Source organism: Conger conger, chromosome 10 (genome assembly GCF_963514075.1).
Source record: "Conger conger chromosome 10, fConCon1.1, whole genome shotgun sequence".
Taxonomy (NCBI): domain Eukaryota; kingdom Metazoa; phylum Chordata; class Actinopteri; order Anguilliformes; family Congridae; genus Conger; species Conger conger.
Window position 1 is genome coordinate 16058947 of NC_083769.1, and position 18572 is coordinate 16077518.

Here is an 18572-nt window from a genome sequence, read left to right on the forward strand (position 1 = left end):
TCATGTCACATGACTGTGACATCAGAACAAGCCTGATGCGGGACGGCTCTGGACAGTGGGCAACATTGAATTCCATAACAGTGATTATACTACCGTGAATCCCTTTACCCTCTTCCTGGACCCGTAACTCAACCCTCTCCATTTTCTCCTGAAGGCGCAGATAATGCGTGCTCAACTGACTTTAAATTTCAATTTCATTTGTTTCATGCTTTTTAAATAAGACTGCCTTAAAGACACTTTACAGAGTAGCAGAAGGGCGAACACCAGGGGCTGGTTGCACCAGCTGGGCGTAAAAAAGTTGGTCTTAACTGTTAAGTTGGTCATAGCTACGTCCAGCCTTGAGAATGCACGTTCAAGTTGATACATTATGTCGTGCGACTGTTACTGAGCAGTGTGCGTTGCTTGGCTTCAATAATTCTACTGCTTAATTTGTTCACATTAATCGTGTCCCCCAAAGTATTCTAAAAAGCGCAAATAATATTAAATGTTAGTGCTGCTATATGTCCAAGACAGTGCAACTTTCCGAGGGTAACGTTATATCACAGAGCAGGGCTAAAGGAGTTTGCTGGATAAGTTCACCAAATAAAACCCATAACCCAATTATCCGAAAGCGGAAGATGAACTGAAACCGCAATTCCAGATTTTACTCAGTGAACTTCTGCTTGGTTTTCCTGCTTTATGATGGACTCCCCGATCACTGACCTGTTAATTAACTGAACGAGCTCAGCCCAGCAGAAACAAAATCATTCAATAAGCTCTTTAACGTTATCATACCTGCGGAGAGGATTTACCGGGTCACTTTAAAGGAGTAGGGCAATTCCACAGTAATGTCAACTTAAGCATGGACAAATAAACGTACTTACTTCCCAATAAAACATATTATGTCCAAAGCAGTCGATTTTGACCATTTTAAAATCTGATAAAATGTAGACTAACAACAGGAAAATGTTTAAAAATGAATTAAAAATGAATTACCATTGAAATGTATACTATTTGGAGGCCATCTTGAAAACCACATTTCAGATGGTTTTCTCAATGTGAAACTGATATTCAGAACCATTTCAGATGACAACAAATGTGTTATGATAATTTGATTGGGAAATAGATCATCAAACAATGTGCATTTCAGACATGTCATATCCATACCACTGGTATCTCCTCATAAAAATCAAGACAAAGTCATATATATTGTCAAAATTGTTCAGCCAAGCCTCGTACATTACATGAATATCACATTTTCTGCATTAGACTTTAAAATTCGTAGAAAATGTATAGAAAGTGTATATACCTGTCTTTTTGCGTCACGTACATAACGAAAGGTATTTCTGGCTTAACAATATTTTCTGGCTTCATTTTTTTTCTGGCTTAACAATACATGTATACATATTTGTTTGGCCCTTCCCTTCAGCCAAGTGGGGGCTATGATAATATGCATTATTATCATTAAATTTTTTATCATGTAAGAAGAGATATTTTGTGTCCAAATGTCACATCCATAAGGCTGGAATTGCCCAGTAACATGGTGGTTGGTCACAATTTCTAGGCTTTATTTGCCTGACTCATGTGCGTCACATGCCACCATGTTACTTCTTTAACAATCTCTCATGTCTGAAAGCTTGGTGATTGTGCAAAGGAGACGCACCATATTCAGAGGTTGTGTCTGTTGTTTTAAATTTAGCGAAGAGTGTTACCTAGGAGAATAGTCTGAAAGCTTCACTTATGCCTACCTCGTAGTAGGCATAGGATGTACACCCTTACAGGTGTATTTTTTACTTTTTGACTTTGCAATGCTGGTGCAACCAGCACATTCTACATCAGACGTAATGTCGGTGCAACCAGCCCCAGGCCTGAACCCCCCAAATAGCAAGCGTGTGAGGTAAAAACCTCCAAGTCGGGTGAAAAACCCTCACGTATCGGTGATAAAAAACTCCCCAATGGGAAGAAATCTCAGGCGTATGACGTGACCTGCTGGTTCTCGTGATGCCGCAGTTGGCAAGCCGGAGAAAAGGACTCACCAGACGTGGCTTACTGGGCCAATCTGCAGGTACCCCCATCCACCAGCGGGGGCGCTAGTGCACAATACGCAACCAGCAAATTCTCCAACAAAGGGACTTCAAGATGAAAGATCTTCTAGTCTCAAGCCTTGTGCCTTAGCCCCGAAAGACAGGGAAGTCATCCAATCACAATTTAACGTGAGAAAATCATCCAATCACAATTAATGTGCCTGTGAAATCATGAAATGGAATTTGTTTTGGAATGCACTGATATGGGTATGCGGTTGATTTTGTTTTCATTTATGTGTATTTTTGTGGAATATGTTACAAAATGTTCTGTGCTTTGCTTCACAACATGTTTCATGTTATGACTTTGTTAGTACTATGGAAGGACTTATTGTGAAAAGTGTACCACTCAAAAGCCACTGTTTTTATCTTGTTTATCTGTTTTTTATCTTGTTTTGAAAAAGGGTGCTTTTCTTCCTCGGACCATTAATGTTTTCTCTTGTTCTCTTTTTTTGATTGGTTATTATCATGAAACACAATTTATCAAATGTCAGGTTAACTAAATGTGAGCAATGCAAGGGTTTGAAGACGGAAACCTCAACACTTAACTTTTACACAAGGTTGAGGCCAAACTGACTGGATAGCCGTATCAGATATGTGAATGTATCATCTTGGGCAGATCTGAGTTTGATTAAACAGCTTCAGGCCTGACACTTTCTGGCCGGACAATGCAACACAAAAATAAGCGACGGATGATGGGGAAGTACTTTTTTTGTTTCACGGCCGCAAAGCTCCCCAATGATCTTTCACAAGAGACTGTGTAATGGGTTGATGAGCATGTGAACTGTTCCCATAGCCACACAATGCTCCAAAGTTGTACTTATTTAATCTTTCTCTGTGGGCCGTAATGACAATATGTGGACCCAGCCAAGAAAAATCCCTGAGAAACATAAACATATTTGGTTGGCAGCCAACCGAAAGGAATTTCTGAAAGTTAAAGGTTCTTTCAATGACATCCTACCTTTTTGGTTTACCAAAATGTATGATTGCCGTGTGATTCACCAAGGGATTACCTAGCTCATTGTGTGCTCTTGTAAGACCCCCCCAAATACAGCAAAAGGCAGAAGTATCTGAGAGGTGAAGGAAACGTGTGTAGTCTGACCAATGCTACTGGAACAGGGTTAATTTTATTTTGTTCTCGTTTATCTGACTCCAAAAGAGAAGTTCAACTGCTTCTCTGTTCTAAGAGTTCCAACAAAAGGAACTGCAAATGTCCATGTACATATACACCAACCTTGGAGTAAAGATGTATATGTACCAATCACCAACCTGCAATGTTTCAGATACATTTAAAACGGCAGATTGGAGGGCCTTCCGGCTTTTAAGGCACCCAGTGCCTTTGTCTCCTGTAATGTGACCATTGTAGAGTTGGAAAGTAGAAGAGTTATTGTCCGGGTGGTTGGGAATACCCGTACATTTACATCCATATCACGATAATCCAAACCGCAAACTGTATCATCTTTTCAAATCATGCAAAAAAGCACATACAAAAAAAAGTGTTCAATTTCATTCACAGCTTTCTTTTTCTTGTAAATCATACTAACTGAACGATTTAGATGAAATTCAGCATTTAAAAGTACAGTTTACAAAACATTATTACTTACTAATATGCTTCCGTAGGTCTAGTCTGTTGTTTGTTTAGGTGAGTGGTAGGGATATGCAGACTGTTCATCATGTTGAGGTTGGTGAAATGTTACAGGTCAAGTCATGCTGTATATATGCGGTGCATTTAGACAGGGAAACTCACAAGAGAAATAAAACAGATAAAATATACTGGTAAAAAAGTACTGAATAACACACTCAGGCATGGGTAGAGTATGGGGGGGGGGGGGGGCTGAATTCAAGTTCGGAAAATGTATTGTTTTGCTCATTTTAACTGGCTACATACACACTACGTTAGCTGTTTATTTGAATGCTGCCTAGCTCCTATTAAATAACCTTGCACAATGATTATAAAACCCTGCAGTACTTTTGCCTCAGATTAATTTTTTAATAAGATACAAATAATAAGTCTTTAATTATTATGAAGTTGATATTATCAAACAGCTTGAGGTAAGCAAATGCAAAATTAAAACAAACCAACTGGATAACTTGGTTAGATAATATTTGGACAAGCTGAGGAACAGTGTGCTCTTTAAAGGTACAGTATATTACCACGAGGCTGCACAGTTGTTTTTACTCATATTTGAATAGAGATTCAAAATATTACATTAATAACATGACCACAGAGGTCATTCGGTTTGGAGTAGAAAGGATCCATTTGTGATTAATGACTAAAAAGTAGCACGTTAAGAAACACCCCAAGCAGTAGCCTCATACGGTACATTGGCAAATTTGTGATCAGGTAGCTTGACTAGTGTATCAAAGGAATTTCATGACTTCCACTCAGGATATCATTGGGCGAAAAGTGTGATTGCATTCCCCAGAGCTGGCACCAGTAGTATGGTCATAAACTTACAACCTGACAGAAATAATCACCACAAATAGGTATCAAAATACAAGAAGGGAGAGTGGGTGAAAACAAGAACCACATTCTCCTGCAGAGCTGTTTCTGCAGCTGTGCGGAGATTGTAAAAAGATCTGAATACTTCCAGCATTGCTGCATTGTAATTTGATGCATGTAGTTTTTACTAAAATTACACCCGTTATCACTCAACTCAAAACTATTGCTATTATTTTATATTATTCCTACATAATTAAATGCAAAAAATGAATATAAGAAATAAAAATATATTGTAAAGTCAGCTGATAACACTCTCGGCACCATGCATAATTTTTATTGCATTATTAAATTATTTAAAGAAAAAATACTTTTTTAAGCTGGAAAATGCCGTTCTGATATATTGTGCAACTTTTTAAATAAAGAAAAAAATGTCAATCATTAAAAATAAAAAATTAAGTGGGAGGTGGACTTACCTTAAATAGTTACCAGTAGGAGGTGCCAGAATGATGCATGATGATTTTGGACAGGTTAAAAGGGCAGATCCTTTTGTGACCCAGATGCTCCGCAAAATCGCGAACACAACACACATACAGACAGACAGACAAGAAATATTATCGCCAGAGACTCAAAATGGCTGAAGGTAAGGGTTTACCTGTCAAAAATACTTTACAAGAGCAAAAGCTATGATATCGGCAATCTATGATACCAGCAGATTGCAGAAGGGTTGAACTATATTTAGTCATGGTATTTTTTTGTTGCAGGGCAAGGACTGGGTTGAAGGTTATTTTCTTCCCACCATCTATTAAAATGTGTTCAGAACATTTTAGAGTGAAGGCAAATGCAGATTCCCTTTTAACTTCAGCACATGAAAGTTCTTAAGGTACCAAAGAGATCTCTGCTTGTGTTGGGGTTTCAAATGTTTGGCATGGGTGAGCAGCCTGTTGAACTGATTTACTGTGTTTTAAGAACTTTGGAAACTACGACTACACACTCAGGCTGTATGAGAAATTAATAGATTATAGTTATTTTATTTGCTTCCGAGAACAATGGTGTTAAGGAGGGTAATAATGATGGGGGAAAAAATTATGTGACTGTATTGGCCCTCATTCGTGAAACTTGCGTAGGATCAGGTTTGATTGCCCACTGTGCTTATGAAAGTTTCCACAGAAATTTTAGCACTCGTCATTTTGTTCTTATCTGAATTTGTTCTTTAGTAAGATCAAAGACTGATTATTGTGATATTAATATTATAACATACACTTTATTAGGTACATCTGTCTAGCGCAGAGTAGTACCTCGCTTTGCCCCTAGAACAGCCTGAATTATTCATGGCATGCACTCAATGATGTGCTGGAAGCATTCCTTAAAGACACTGGTCCATATTGACATGATAGCATCATGCAGTTGTCGGTTGTTTTGCATTGAGATCTGGAGACTGAAATACACTGAACTCATTGTCGTGTTCATGGAGCCGGCATGAGATAATGTTTGCTTTGTGACATAGCACTTTAGCCCTCTGGAAGTATCTATCAGAAGATGGCCATAAAGGGATGCACATAGTCGGCCACAATATTCAGGTCGGCTGTGGCATTTAAACAATTTGTATTTAGGGGCCTTGTATGCCAAGAAAACATTCCCCAAACCATTATACCACCATCACCATCCTCAACCGTTGGACATAGGATGGATTCATGTTGTTCATGACAAATTCTAACTCTACCATCTGCATGGTTGAACAGGACTGTGTATTAGCTCCAGTTGTATTCAACCTGTTCCTTGCTACAGTCAGCAATAAGTTCACCTTGACAAAAGCTTGTCAATCTCTTACTGCAAGCTCTCACCGAATGCAGCTTCCTCACCATCCATGAGCTGCAGCCCTTCTCACTCACTCCCCTCAGCCCAAAGCACACTCCACACTGCCTCTGCAGTGTAGCGCTCACTGGATCTCCTGGCAAACACACAGAAATCCAGCTGCAGTCTCCAGTCCTAACCCCCTAAAGGCTGTCCATCGCTTTTGCTAGCTTGGCAGCATCCTGACTCCATCCTGCCTGGCTGATATACAAGCCCAGATCAACAAAGCCTCAGCTGCTTTTGGCAGACTGCGCTCCGGGGTGTTTGACAACACCAACCTGAAGACACCAACAAAGGTCTACACTGCTGTCTGGTGCTGAGGCCTGGACGGTATACTGCTCCTACATCAGACCACATCCTCCAGAAAACTGCACCTCCTCAGGCTCCAGATCCTCCCTAACCTGCACCATCTGCACCTCCTCTGACCCCAGATCCCTAAACTGCATCATCTGCTCCAGGATCCACAGCCACATTCAGTGACATAACCAGAACCACCACCATTCACAAATGAATAGAAACAATGTCAATTTTAAGCAAGTAAGCAAGTGTGTGTGTGTTACTGTCATATAGTTGGAAAATGCTGATGTATGTTTCCCTCTCGTAGTACTGGACATTGGTAGCTGTGATTTGGAGTTCAAGTACAACAATGAGGAACACCACACGGACCTTAACGGGGTGGACCGCCTGATCGTCCGGCGAGGCCAGCCGTTCACCCTCACCCTGCACCTACAGTCAGGAACCTTCCAGCCTGCGGCCGGCACCTTCCAGCTCATCGCTGAGACAGGTAATGTGCTAGCAGTGCACGTGCACCATAACACCTAAACAGATACCAGAGTGTAGGGCCCGTCCACACACTGGAACAGAGCCTTAATAGATACCAGACTGTGGGGCCCAGACTGTGGGGCCCATCCACGCACAGGAGCCTTAACAGATACCCGACTGTGGGGCCCATCCACACCCTGGAACAGAGCCTTAACAGATACCGGACTGTTGGGCCTTAGTGTGATCTTGCATTAGTGGTGAATAAATCACATTTGACCCTATATACTGCTCTCAGCATGAATGGGTCTGTTATAAGAGGTACTGTAGAGTGCTGGATTTACCACCCTGCTGTGTGTAGTTTCACTTACTACCTCTGGGGCTGTCATTGTAGTCATACTTTACAGCTACAGTAGTGATATTTGTGAAGATGATAGATGCATGTCATGTAGCTGACACTTTTATCCAAAGTGACTTACAGTTTGATTAGACTATAAGCAGGAGACAGTCCCCTCAGGTGTAATATGGGGTTAAGGGCCTTGCTCAAGGGCCCAACAACTTTGCAGATCTTATTGTGGCTACACTGGGGATCAAACCACCAACCTTACGGGTGATGATGATGATGATGAAAGCTGATCTATCCCCTATGTCTAAAGGGCCAGTCCCTGAAGAGAAATGGGGTACCAAGGCAACCTTCGGTCTGTCCGACGTCATCAGCAAAAAATGCTGGAGTGCGTCCACCTCCTGTTCCCATGGAAACATTGTCTCCCTGAGCATCTGCCCATCCCCGGCAGCTCCCATTGGACGCTACACCTTGACGTTGGACCAGGGACCCAAGGTCAAACTGGGGGAGTTTGTCCTGCTTTTTAACCCCTGGTGTGCACGTGAGTGAACACGCCGCCCACATCCCGTGTCCATCGCTTATCAATTGTGTCTGCATTCATTATGCGGCAATGAGGGCTGTTTTAACCCATATTTCAGCCTCTGTCCTCAACATGTGATTGTAGACTCCCTAACTGTAGCAATCAGGGATGAGCCGTCAAAGTAATGCCGCATATAAAATATGCTGATTGCTTATTGCGTGGCTTCAGAAAGTCCTGTACCCCACTTAGTGTTGGAGGACAAAGTTACAGTTTATCAGGAAAATCTCACGGTCCTGTTTACTTCACTGACTGCCATTGTTTGTTCCCGCTGGCAACAGGAGACGTGGTGTACCTGGAGGATGAGGAGAAGAGGACGGAGTATGTCCTGTCCCAGGATGGTCTCATTTACAGGGGTACCCCTACGCACCTCAACATTCTCCCCTGGAATTTTGGTCAGGTACCATGAAATCCTGAAATATTCTGTTAGCGAGACATCATAAGGTCCTCCATGGCATATGAGATGGGAGCATCCTCCAAACGGACGATGCAGGACTGGGTTAGAATTCACTGCCTTGACCTACAGCATGACAGCCCAAATTATAACACTCCCACCACCATGTTTCACAGATTAGGGGGGGGGGGGGGGCTGCTTCGGTTCTTTGGTTCCTTTTAAACTCCACACATGATCACTCTGATACATCTTCATTTTGGTTTCATCTAGCTACATTACCTTTTTTGGCCGTCATGTTTTTGCAGTGAACAGGATGTGGGTAGTTTGCACATTGCGGTGTAGTCACATTACATTACATTAATGGTATTTGGCACACGCTCTTATCCAGAGTGACGTACAGCAGACATAGTTCTGTTCATCTTCTCTGAACCGGAGTCACTGAAATATTCATGTCCTCAAAAGTTTCTGATCTGTTGCACAGGTGTTTGAGGGTTTTTCCTCATTATAGAGTATTACTTGGTTCCAAACAAATGGTTTTGGTCAGGTTTGGCATATGATGTCTCTGACTGGTTTGTCTCTTATTTCGTAGTCACAGAATGGCTTCCTTGACTTTCCTTGGCGCAACTCAGGTCCTCATGTTGACAAACGCCAGTAACAGGCTCCAAAGGCAATACATAATCAACAAAAAGCATAGAATCAAATAATCAAGTGAAAGCTCTCTTATACCTGCTCAAATGATGCAATTAAACATACCTGACTGATCAGAAACACCAGTGAAGGCATTTGTCCCAAACATTATGGCACACTGAAATGGTGGAGACTATGTATGAAGTGTTTTAATTTGTACATGGTGAAACCCTTAATAAAAGCTAAAACTTTACTTGAACCACATGCATTGTTTGATTCCAAAAATCTAAAATTGTGGAGTAGAGCCAAATCAAGAAAGAAAGTATTTGTCCCAAATATTATGAGTTCATTGAATAATGTTTTGTTTGTCTGAATCTGAAGCTGTGGATCTTCCACTTTGTTCTCCTTCTCCTTGCATAGTTTGAGCCTGGGATGCTGGATGCTTGTCTGAGAATCCTTGATGAAAACCCCAAACACCTGAAGAACCCGGGGAAGGACTGCTCCGGGAGACGGAACGCCGTATACGTGACCCGAGTCCTCAGCGCCATGGTGAGCACCTGTACAGACGGCTGTCCATACACAGCTGTCCCTACACCTGTATTACTCTCACCTGTCCATACACAGCTGTCCCTACACCTGTATTACTCTCACCTGTCCATACACAGCTGTACTACTCTCACCTGTCCATACACACCTGTCCCTACACCTGTACTACTCTCATCTGTCCACACACCTTTCACTAAACCTGTACGACACATACCTATTCCATACACACCTGTCCATACACCTGTCCCTACACCTGCTCATACACTTGTCTGTACATACACCTGTCCACATACCTGTCCATATACCTGTCCCAGACACACCTGTCCACACACACCTGGTCTCACTGTGCATCAGCGACCCCTGTTGGTCAATAACATACCTGCACAAAACAGTGCAAGCATGACTGACCATTCCATTTTACATTTACATTTTAGTCATTTGGCAGACACTTTTAATCCAAAGAGACTTACAAGTGCATAGGTTCTTCCACAAGTCAAAGCATCACATCCATAACTAGGAAAATACACATGAAATGCTGTTCTAAACATATAGTCATCCTAAGTGCAATTATTATTCTTTAATGTTTTTAATTTTTTGGGGGTAGACAAGGAGGATAGGGATATCAGAAAGGGGGGCGGGGGAAATCAGGAGGGAGGACTAAGGTAGAGTTTGAAAAGGTGTGTTTTTATTCTGCATCAAAATAGGGGGAGGGATTCTGCTGTCCAGACAGTGGTAGGCAAGTCATTCCACCACTGAGGAACCAGAACGGAAAACAGACGTGCAGCTTGACCGCCAGGTGCACATAGAGAGGGAACCATAAGGCAACCAGAGCTGGCAGACCGGAGTGGTCTAGCTGGGGAGTAGGGAGTGATCAAGGATTGTATGTAAGGTGGGGCAGTCCCCTTAGCAGCCTGAAATGCCAACACTAGGGATGTGTGCGGCAATAGGAAGCCAGTGGAGGCCAATCAGAAGCGGGGTGACATGAGCCGACCTGGGCTGACTGGTGATAAGGCGGGCTGCAGCATTCTGTACCAGCTGGAGGGGCTTGATGGCACACGCTGGGAGACCGGCTAGGAGGGAGTTGCAGTAATCCAGGCGGGAAATGACGAGCGCCTGGACTAGGAGCTGGGTGGCTTTCTCCGTCAGGAGATGATGGATACGGCGTATATTGTACAGAAAGAACCTGCAGGTTCTGGCAGTGGAGGATACTTGTGGAGCCAGGGTGAGGCAGTTATCAAGAGTCACCCCAAGATTCTTTGCCGTATGGGAGGAGGAAACTACAAAGTCCTCAACAGTCAGTGAGAGGTCGATTGACGGAGAGGACTTAGCATGGAGGTAGAGAAGCTCAGTGTTAGCAAGATTAAGCTTCAGGTGGTGGGAAGTCATCCATGCAGAGATATCAGCCAAGCAGGCAGAGATCTGTGTGGTGACTTATCGGGGTATCGGGGAGGAAGGAAATAAAGAGTTGGGTGGCATCGGCGTAAGAATGATAAGAAAAGAGATAACAGAACCAAGAGACATGGTGTATGGCGAGAAGAGGAGAGGACCAAGAACTGAGCCCTGCAGGACTCCAGTTTGTAGGGGGTGACGGTCAGAGACTGAGCCCCTCCAAGTAATGTCACCTGGTAGGAGCGACCAGAGAGGTAGGAGGAAAAAAAGTGAGTGCAGACCCTGTGACACCCATCCCAGACAGTGATGAGAGCAGAATCTCATGGTTGACTGTATTGAATTCCCAATGAAGGAGTAACAAGGAGAAGGGATAAAATAAAACTCAAAACTGAGGCTCTCGTCAGGAAACCGACGACGTTTTCCCTCATCTCAGATCAACTGTAATGGTGACAAAGGCGTTCTGGCGGGAAACTGGTCGGGTGACTACAAGGGCGGCGTGGCACCCACCCACTGGAGCAGCAGCGTGGAGATCCTGCAGGAGTGGAGGAACAACGACTGCTGCGAGGTCTGCTATGGCCAGTGCTGGGTGTTTGCTGCCGTGGCTTGCACAGGTAAGTCCTGCACATACACAGGTAACTCACTCACGGGAAACTCTCATGCACAGGTAATTCACTCACGGGAAACTCTCATGCACAGGTAATTCACTCACAGGTTACTCTCAAACACAGGTAAGTCACTCACGGGTACCTCTCATACACTCAACTCTTGGGGTTGTTTTTATCCATGTTGAATCAACACACCTCACTTTCTTCAGTGTCTCGACTGTACACGGTTTCTTCTTTTCTCCCTTGATGTTGGTATACATGTAAACCCCTCGAGACAGTTGCCTGCATTTTTAAGTTTTCAGACCTGTACAAAACCCATACATACACCAGCTAGCATGCTAACTGGCTACAGCCTCAATGGCTCAGCATACTTGTTCACATGCTGTTTAGTTCACAGATTGCTAGTCATATGTGTTACCATAGCCATCAAGCCAAGTATGTCAGTGTATGTTCTGCAACTAATTAAACAGACACTGTCATCCTGTCCATCGTACCACAATCCGTTTCCGCATCATTAGATGTTATATCTGTAAAAAAGAAAAGAATCCGTCTGAAGATGTGTTCTAATCGGCAGTGTCTCGGGCCCTGGGGATTCCGTGTCGAGTGATCACTAACTTTGAGTCGGCTCACGACACTAACCACAACCTGCTGATTGAGTTCTACTACAACATGGACAGAGAAAGATCGGGCGAGGATTCGGTTTGGTGAGTCTCAGTGGGTCTGGTGGAACGGCACACCCAGGGTCTTGGGGGAGGATGAAGAGTTCAGGAAACGAAGCGGCTCTCCCTTTCCTCTCTGCAGGAACTTCCACGTGTGGGTGGAGACCTGGATGAAGCGCCCCGATCTGGGCCCCGGGTACGAGGGCTGGCAGGCCAGTGACCCCACGCCCCAGGAGAAGAGCGATGGTGGGTGGAGAACGCAGACAGACCCCCATGTGGCTGAGTAGTACTGTGGTTAGGGAACGGGGCTTGTAACTCAAAGGCTGTGGGTTCTGTTTCCAGCTGCTGCTCTACCCTTGGGTAAGGTGATTAAACTTGGCTGTTTCAGTTTTATCTCTACTGGATTTAACAATCTCATCGATAGCCCTGGAGAAGAGTGTGTGCTATAGTACCAAAAACATTTCCCTCCGAACGAGCAACACGAAGGGCTGTTTGGGTGATTCTGTTAAGGCACTGAACTAACGCCCCATGGTATGTAGCAAACTACTATGTTCAACGACAGCTCTGTAGCTAGCAAGCTACTCATGTCTTAGCTGCTGGTAGACAGTTAGGCTAAGTCTCCATCAGTGTTTACTGATGGCCACAGTAATTGGCTGAATTGAATTTCCTTTTCCAGGACAGGACCCCACTTTTGCCGTTTCCATAGTGTCCATGTGGTCTCCTCTCAGGTGTGTTCTGCTGCGGTCCCGTCCCGTTAAAGGCCATCAAGGAGGGGGAGCTGACCCTGAAGTACGACGCCCCCTTCGTCTTCGCCGAGGTCAATGCCGACGTGGTCAAGTATGTAAAGCTGGAGGACGGTCAAGAATTCAAGTTTGATGGGTCAACAACTCGCGTGGGCCAGTGCATCAGCACCAAGAGTGTGGGTCATGACAGCAGGGAAGACATCACCGACCTCTACAAATACCCAGAAGGTACAAGCACACCCCCATGGGAAACTACACCCCAAAGATACAAGCGCTGCCCCATGGGGTGGGCAAAATCACAATGACCTTTTCCGATACACAGTATATATCACAGTATTGTGTATTTCTACTTTGTGGTTAATGCTATATTAGTAATACTGATAATTCATGATATCTTAAAAAAAAACATTCAGAATTTGACATTCTTAGAAATACTTAGGATTTCCATTACCAACAATACAAAAACATTGCAAAGGAGTATTAACATGGATCCCGAAACTAAATACCAAGGCATTCCGTCTGCAGGTGCAAAAAGGTGTCTGCAGGTGGCAAAAATCAGTGACTAACACGTATCGACCAAAAGCTGGTCTTCATTAGGGTCGAACTGCTAATGACACAAACACAAAGCATATACGTACAAATGTGAGAATAGCCAGGTTTCTTGGAAACAAAGCTCAAGGACTATATCCTGGTCAAACCTCAACTATCGGGGTTAGCTTAATGCTTGTCTAATCAGTGACAATATACAATAATAATATCGGCCATTAGGCCACTTAGGAACACCCTCGCTGCCTCTAGCCAGTGCTTTTTGAGGCAGATGACCCAGCGTGTGAGTGGTGGAGACAGATGACCCAGCGTGTGAGTGGTGAAGACAGATGACCCAGCGTGTGAGTGGTGGAGACAGATGCCCCAGCGTGTGAGTGGTGGAGACAGATGCCCCAGCGTGTGAGTGGTGGAGACAGATGCCCCAGCGTGTGAGTGGTGGAGACAGATGCCCCAGCGTGTGAGTGGTGGAGACAGATGACCCAGCATGTGAGTGGTAAAGCCAGATGACCCAGCATGTGAGTGGTGGAGACAGATGACCCAGCATGTGAGTGGTAAAGGCAGATGACCCAGCATGTGAGTGGTAAAGGCAGATGACCCAGCATGTGAGTGGTAAAGGCAGATGCCCCAGCGTGTGAGTGGTGGAGACAGATGACCCAGCGTGTGAGTGGTCCCTGATGCCACGGCAGCCCTTTTCAGGTTCTCAGCAGGAGAGGCAGGTATTTGAGAAGGCTGGCCACCACAACGCCCTGCGGGAGAAGGGTCTGGAGCCGGGCCTGAAGCTGAAGATCAAGGTGAGCGCGGACATGAAGAGAGGCTACGATTTTGACGTGTTCGCGGTCATCACCAACAACACCCCCGTCACAAAGACCTGCCGCCTCCTGTACAACGGCCACGGAGTGTCCTACGACGGGAAACTCAAGAGCAGCTGTGGGCTGACCGAAATTCCTGACCTGCAGGTCTCAACTGGGGAAGGTGGGTGGGAATTATCTGAGCTGCTCTACTGCTGCTTCCTGCATTTTCACACCCTGTTACTCTACTGCTAATCCTGCATTTTCACACCCTGTTACTCTACTGCAGCTTCCTGAATTAATGGCATTTGGCAGGCATTTGCCACTCTACTGCTGCTTCCTGCATTTTCATACCCTGTTTCACTTCCCAGTTACATATGAGATGACATTGTTTTGATTCATTTTCAGTTTGCAAAAAAACATTTGAATTTGAACCCAACCCCTACAGTACACCACAATATGTTGCTCAAGTAATTAAACAAATGGAAATCAAAGCATGAAAGTTCTAGATTATGCACAACATATTTTGACACTAGTCCATACAGGACATAACACCATAGCTGTATGTGACTATGTTGTGCATATGAGAATAACAGAGCCACAGAAGCAATCTTTTGGAGGCCCGGGAAAAATCCCACGAGTTTATTAGAAAATTGTCTGAAAGTATCAATTTGTGTGTGCAGAATATTGAGTCATGTATGAGAGCACTGGAGAGTTTATCTGATCCCACTATGGAGAATGAAATTATTTTGGGAATCTTGTTATTCATAAAGGTGCATTGACACAAAAAAGTTTCATTCTCCATAGTGGGATCAGATAAACTCTCCAGTGCTCGCATACATGACTCAATATTCTGCACACACCAGTGAATAGCCTTTTAGGTGTGTGACTTTTAAAATCTTTTTCCAGAGAAGAGCTTTCCACTGAAAATATGCTACTGCAACTACAGCTCTGTGATTACCCAAGATGCCCTGATCCGCCTGATGGCCATTCTCATCGACTCTGACACCAAGGAGCTGTACAACAAAACCCGGACCATCGTCCTGGAGGACCCAGAAATCTCCATCAGGGTACGACCTGGGGCCAATGCAAAAGCGTGTTACTGACAAACTGACAGTTAGGGAACCAGACTAAGTCTGAGGGTAGAGCTACCTTGAGCTCAGTTCATACTGAGTTGTATAGACGAACCTTCTGCAAGAAATGTCATCTCCGATTCGAGCTCCAACTGTGTGGAATCTATTGTGCGTGCGTGCGTGCGCGCGTGCGTGCGTGTGTGTGCATGTGTGTGTGCGTGTTGAATCAGCTCGTTCTACCTAATTCTTTATGTATTCTGTTGACGGGTGTTTTATGCGCACAGGCTGGATGGGTGTTGTATGCACACACACTCCTTCCTTTAGGTCACGATATAAAAGAGAAGGCTCAGAACGGATGCATTCATTTGGAAATGGAGGTGCGTTTTACGTGGTGCGTTCAGCTGTTGATGAAACGTTCCGGTGGTTCTGTTTTAGATCCTGGGGGAACCGAAAGTGAAGCGGAAGCTGACGGCGGAGATCTCACTGCAGAACCCTCTCCCAGAACCCCTGGAGGACTGCACCTTCTCTCTGGAGGGAGCCAACCTGACCGACGGCAAGGCCATCACTGAGACGTACGTCGCCAAGGAACGCTGTGCCTAAAACAGGCCCAGTGTAACACAGCAAACAAAATACACTCAGAGAACACACATGTTATGTAGGCCTGTACACCGGCTCGTTAATGCAAATATTTAATCAGCCAAGCACGTGGCAGCAGCTCAATGTATAAAAGCATGCTGACATGGTCAAGGGGTTCAGTTTTTGTTGAGGAAATGAGGAATGGGGATGGGGGAGGGGGATGTGATCCAAGTGACGTGGAATGATTGTTGCTGCCAGTTGGTGGTCAGACTGGTTCAAGCTGACAGGACGGCGTCAGAAACTCAAATAACCACACGTTACATCAGTGGTATGCAGAAGAGCATCTCTGAACACACAACGCATCAAACCTTGCAGTGGATGGGCAACAGCAGCCAAAGATAAAAAATAAGTCTAATAAATACCTAATAAAGTGGTCACTGAATGTATAATCAAGATATTGCAATACTCCAATATAAGGGAAAATATACAAATAATTGTATTAAAGAACGAATTCACTTGATGTTGCTACAAACACACTACATCTGCCATTTGGTTAAGGGCATCAGTGTCTAGTAATGGCATTTAAAATGCCACTTGTTGGAAATTTGACACCTGGATCAACAGCAAGAGTACAGTAAGTTCCAATCTGAAAACAAGCCATTATCCAACTCTGGTTGCTGAGGCTAACACGTGAGCTATTCAAATCCAGAACAGTTTTAAGTCCTGAATGTAATGCCTGAGAAAAAAATAAAATAACTTCTGCTTTTTTTGCATGAGATGTGGCAAGAAATGAATCATGAAAAGGAAAGTCAATGATATTTCTGGCTCTTTCACAAACGTCTTTCATTCGTTTGTCACTTGGAGCTTGGCTTCTGACTAAACATGGGGAAATGTAAATGTGAATTACTTAGAATTGGCAAATGCATGATTACAGGCAGCTTCAAGTAGTATTATTTATAGTAACTTCCAGTAAACAGCATTGTGTATTGTACTCACTCAACCGTTGGGTGTGACTTGTGTTTGGCGCAATTTGCCTACTAAGCATGACATCAAGATCAATCAAGGGGCATCCAAAGTAAACTCTCAGAAAAAAATTGATCCAAACTGTATATAAATGGTACTGTATATAAAAGGTAAGTGGCTGGCATTTATATAGTGCATTTATCCAAAGCACTGTACAATTGATGCTTCTCATTCACCCATTCATACACACACTCACACACCAATGGCTGCCATGCAAGGCCCCGACCAGCTCGTCAGGAGCATTTAGGGCTCAGGGACACCTCGACACAGCCCAGGCGGGGGATGGAAACGTCTGCCAGACAACTGCTCTTACTGCCTGAGACAATGTCACCCCTAAAAATGTTTTTTTTTAAAGGACTGACGGTGCAGAGATCTGAAGGCTCCATGTTTCTATCCACAGGTTTGGAACAGTGGGACCCAGGGAGACAGCCACGGTTAAAATTGGCTTCACGCCCACCTGTGCGGGACTGCGGAAGCTGGTGGTGGATTTCAGCAGCAACAAGCTGAGCAACATCAAGGGATTCAAGAACGTTATCATTGGAAACTAAAGCACAAGTGCAGCCCTCCTGCCTGGCTCTGATTGGCCGCTCAGTCACCATTCATAACTGCCATTGACTAACAAGGCTTTTCTTTTTTAAGTCAACCGCTGGGTATGGCCTAAACGGGACCTGACCAGAGGAATTCAAAGTTCTGCCTGCCTTTTCTCTTGGAATACTGCTTGTTTCATTACATCAACAAGGGAGCTTCTCATTTACATTAACTCTGCACTGGAAACTAGAATTAAGGATAGTAAAAATGACTGTAATTCTCTAGGAATTGTCTGTACTGTATTGTTAAACAGGATTGGAGATTGCATTTAATTAGCATTATCCTTTCAGAAATGTCTGTTTGCTGACCAAAGGAATAATAATCACACAGCTAATAAATGTACCTCAGAGTAAAACACAGAGTGTTGGGTGAGTCCATGTCAAGCTGAAACGGTGTTCACTGGTATCTAAGGCACCGTGCCCAGTGTAATAGGAAGAGAAGTGGTAGAGGTTGCTTTTATTGTTCAGCCCCTGCTAAACAAATAATGCCAGAAAAGCAGCACCATCATCGATTATTCCACCAATAATAATAATAATAATAATAATAATAAGAATAATAATAATACATTCTTGCATTTATATAGCACTTTTCTCATACTCAAAGCACTTTACAGCAATGATGGGTAAACTCACCTCAACCACCACCAATGCGTTGTACATTGTACATATTAGTACATATTACCATACATCAGCTGGAGAGGGAGAGAACAATAATTTAGGTAATTAAATCAGGTTGCAAAAGCCAAGTATGGGAGTTAGCCACAACACCAAGGAACCCCCTACTCTTTGCAATGAGTGTCATGGGACCTTTAAACCCTTAAGTCACACCAGCCAGAGAGGGATCTTTGCATTCATGGTATCGACAAAGTCCCTCTCCATGAGCAATCACCTGAAGTATAAGTTCTGCTCATCGTACAGCCAGTTAGGAGTATGGTATTAGACTGACAACGGGGGTAGCATTTTATCTAATGAAACTATGTTTC

General features: G+C 44.0%; 1 protein-coding gene across 1 annotated transcript; it reads left to right on the plus strand.

Moving 5' to 3' along the window:
• The first annotated feature begins 5030 nt into the window (after window positions 1–5030).
• LOC133138420 (protein-glutamine gamma-glutamyltransferase 2-like) lies at window positions 5031–17945 on the plus strand. Its single transcript, XM_061257179.1, has 13 exons — window positions 5031–5143; window positions 6959–7138; window positions 7770–7997; window positions 8315–8433; window positions 9475–9603; window positions 11423–11600; window positions 12169–12298; window positions 12396–12499; window positions 12982–13224; window positions 14239–14514; window positions 15240–15400; window positions 15839–15975; window positions 17403–17945. Exons 1-13 carry the CDS (start codon window positions 5134–5136, stop codon window positions 17548–17550), a joined length of 2043 nt encoding a protein of 680 aa, XP_061113163.1. The 5' UTR covers window positions 5031–5133; the 3' UTR covers window positions 17551–17945.
• The last annotated feature ends 627 nt before the right edge of the window (window positions 17946–18572 follow it).

Excerpts from the sequence above, each read along its gene's own strand:
- LOC133138420 (XM_061257179.1), top strand. Across the intron at positions 8,434-9,474 it reads TCCCCTGGAATTTTGGTCAG|TTTGAGCCTGGGATGCTGGA; the intron begins GTACCATGAAAT and ends CTCCTTGCATAG. Across the intron at positions 9,604-11,422 it reads CCCGAGTCCTCAGCGCCATG|ATCAACTGTAATGGTGACAA; the intron begins GTGAGCACCTGT and ends CCCTCATCTCAG.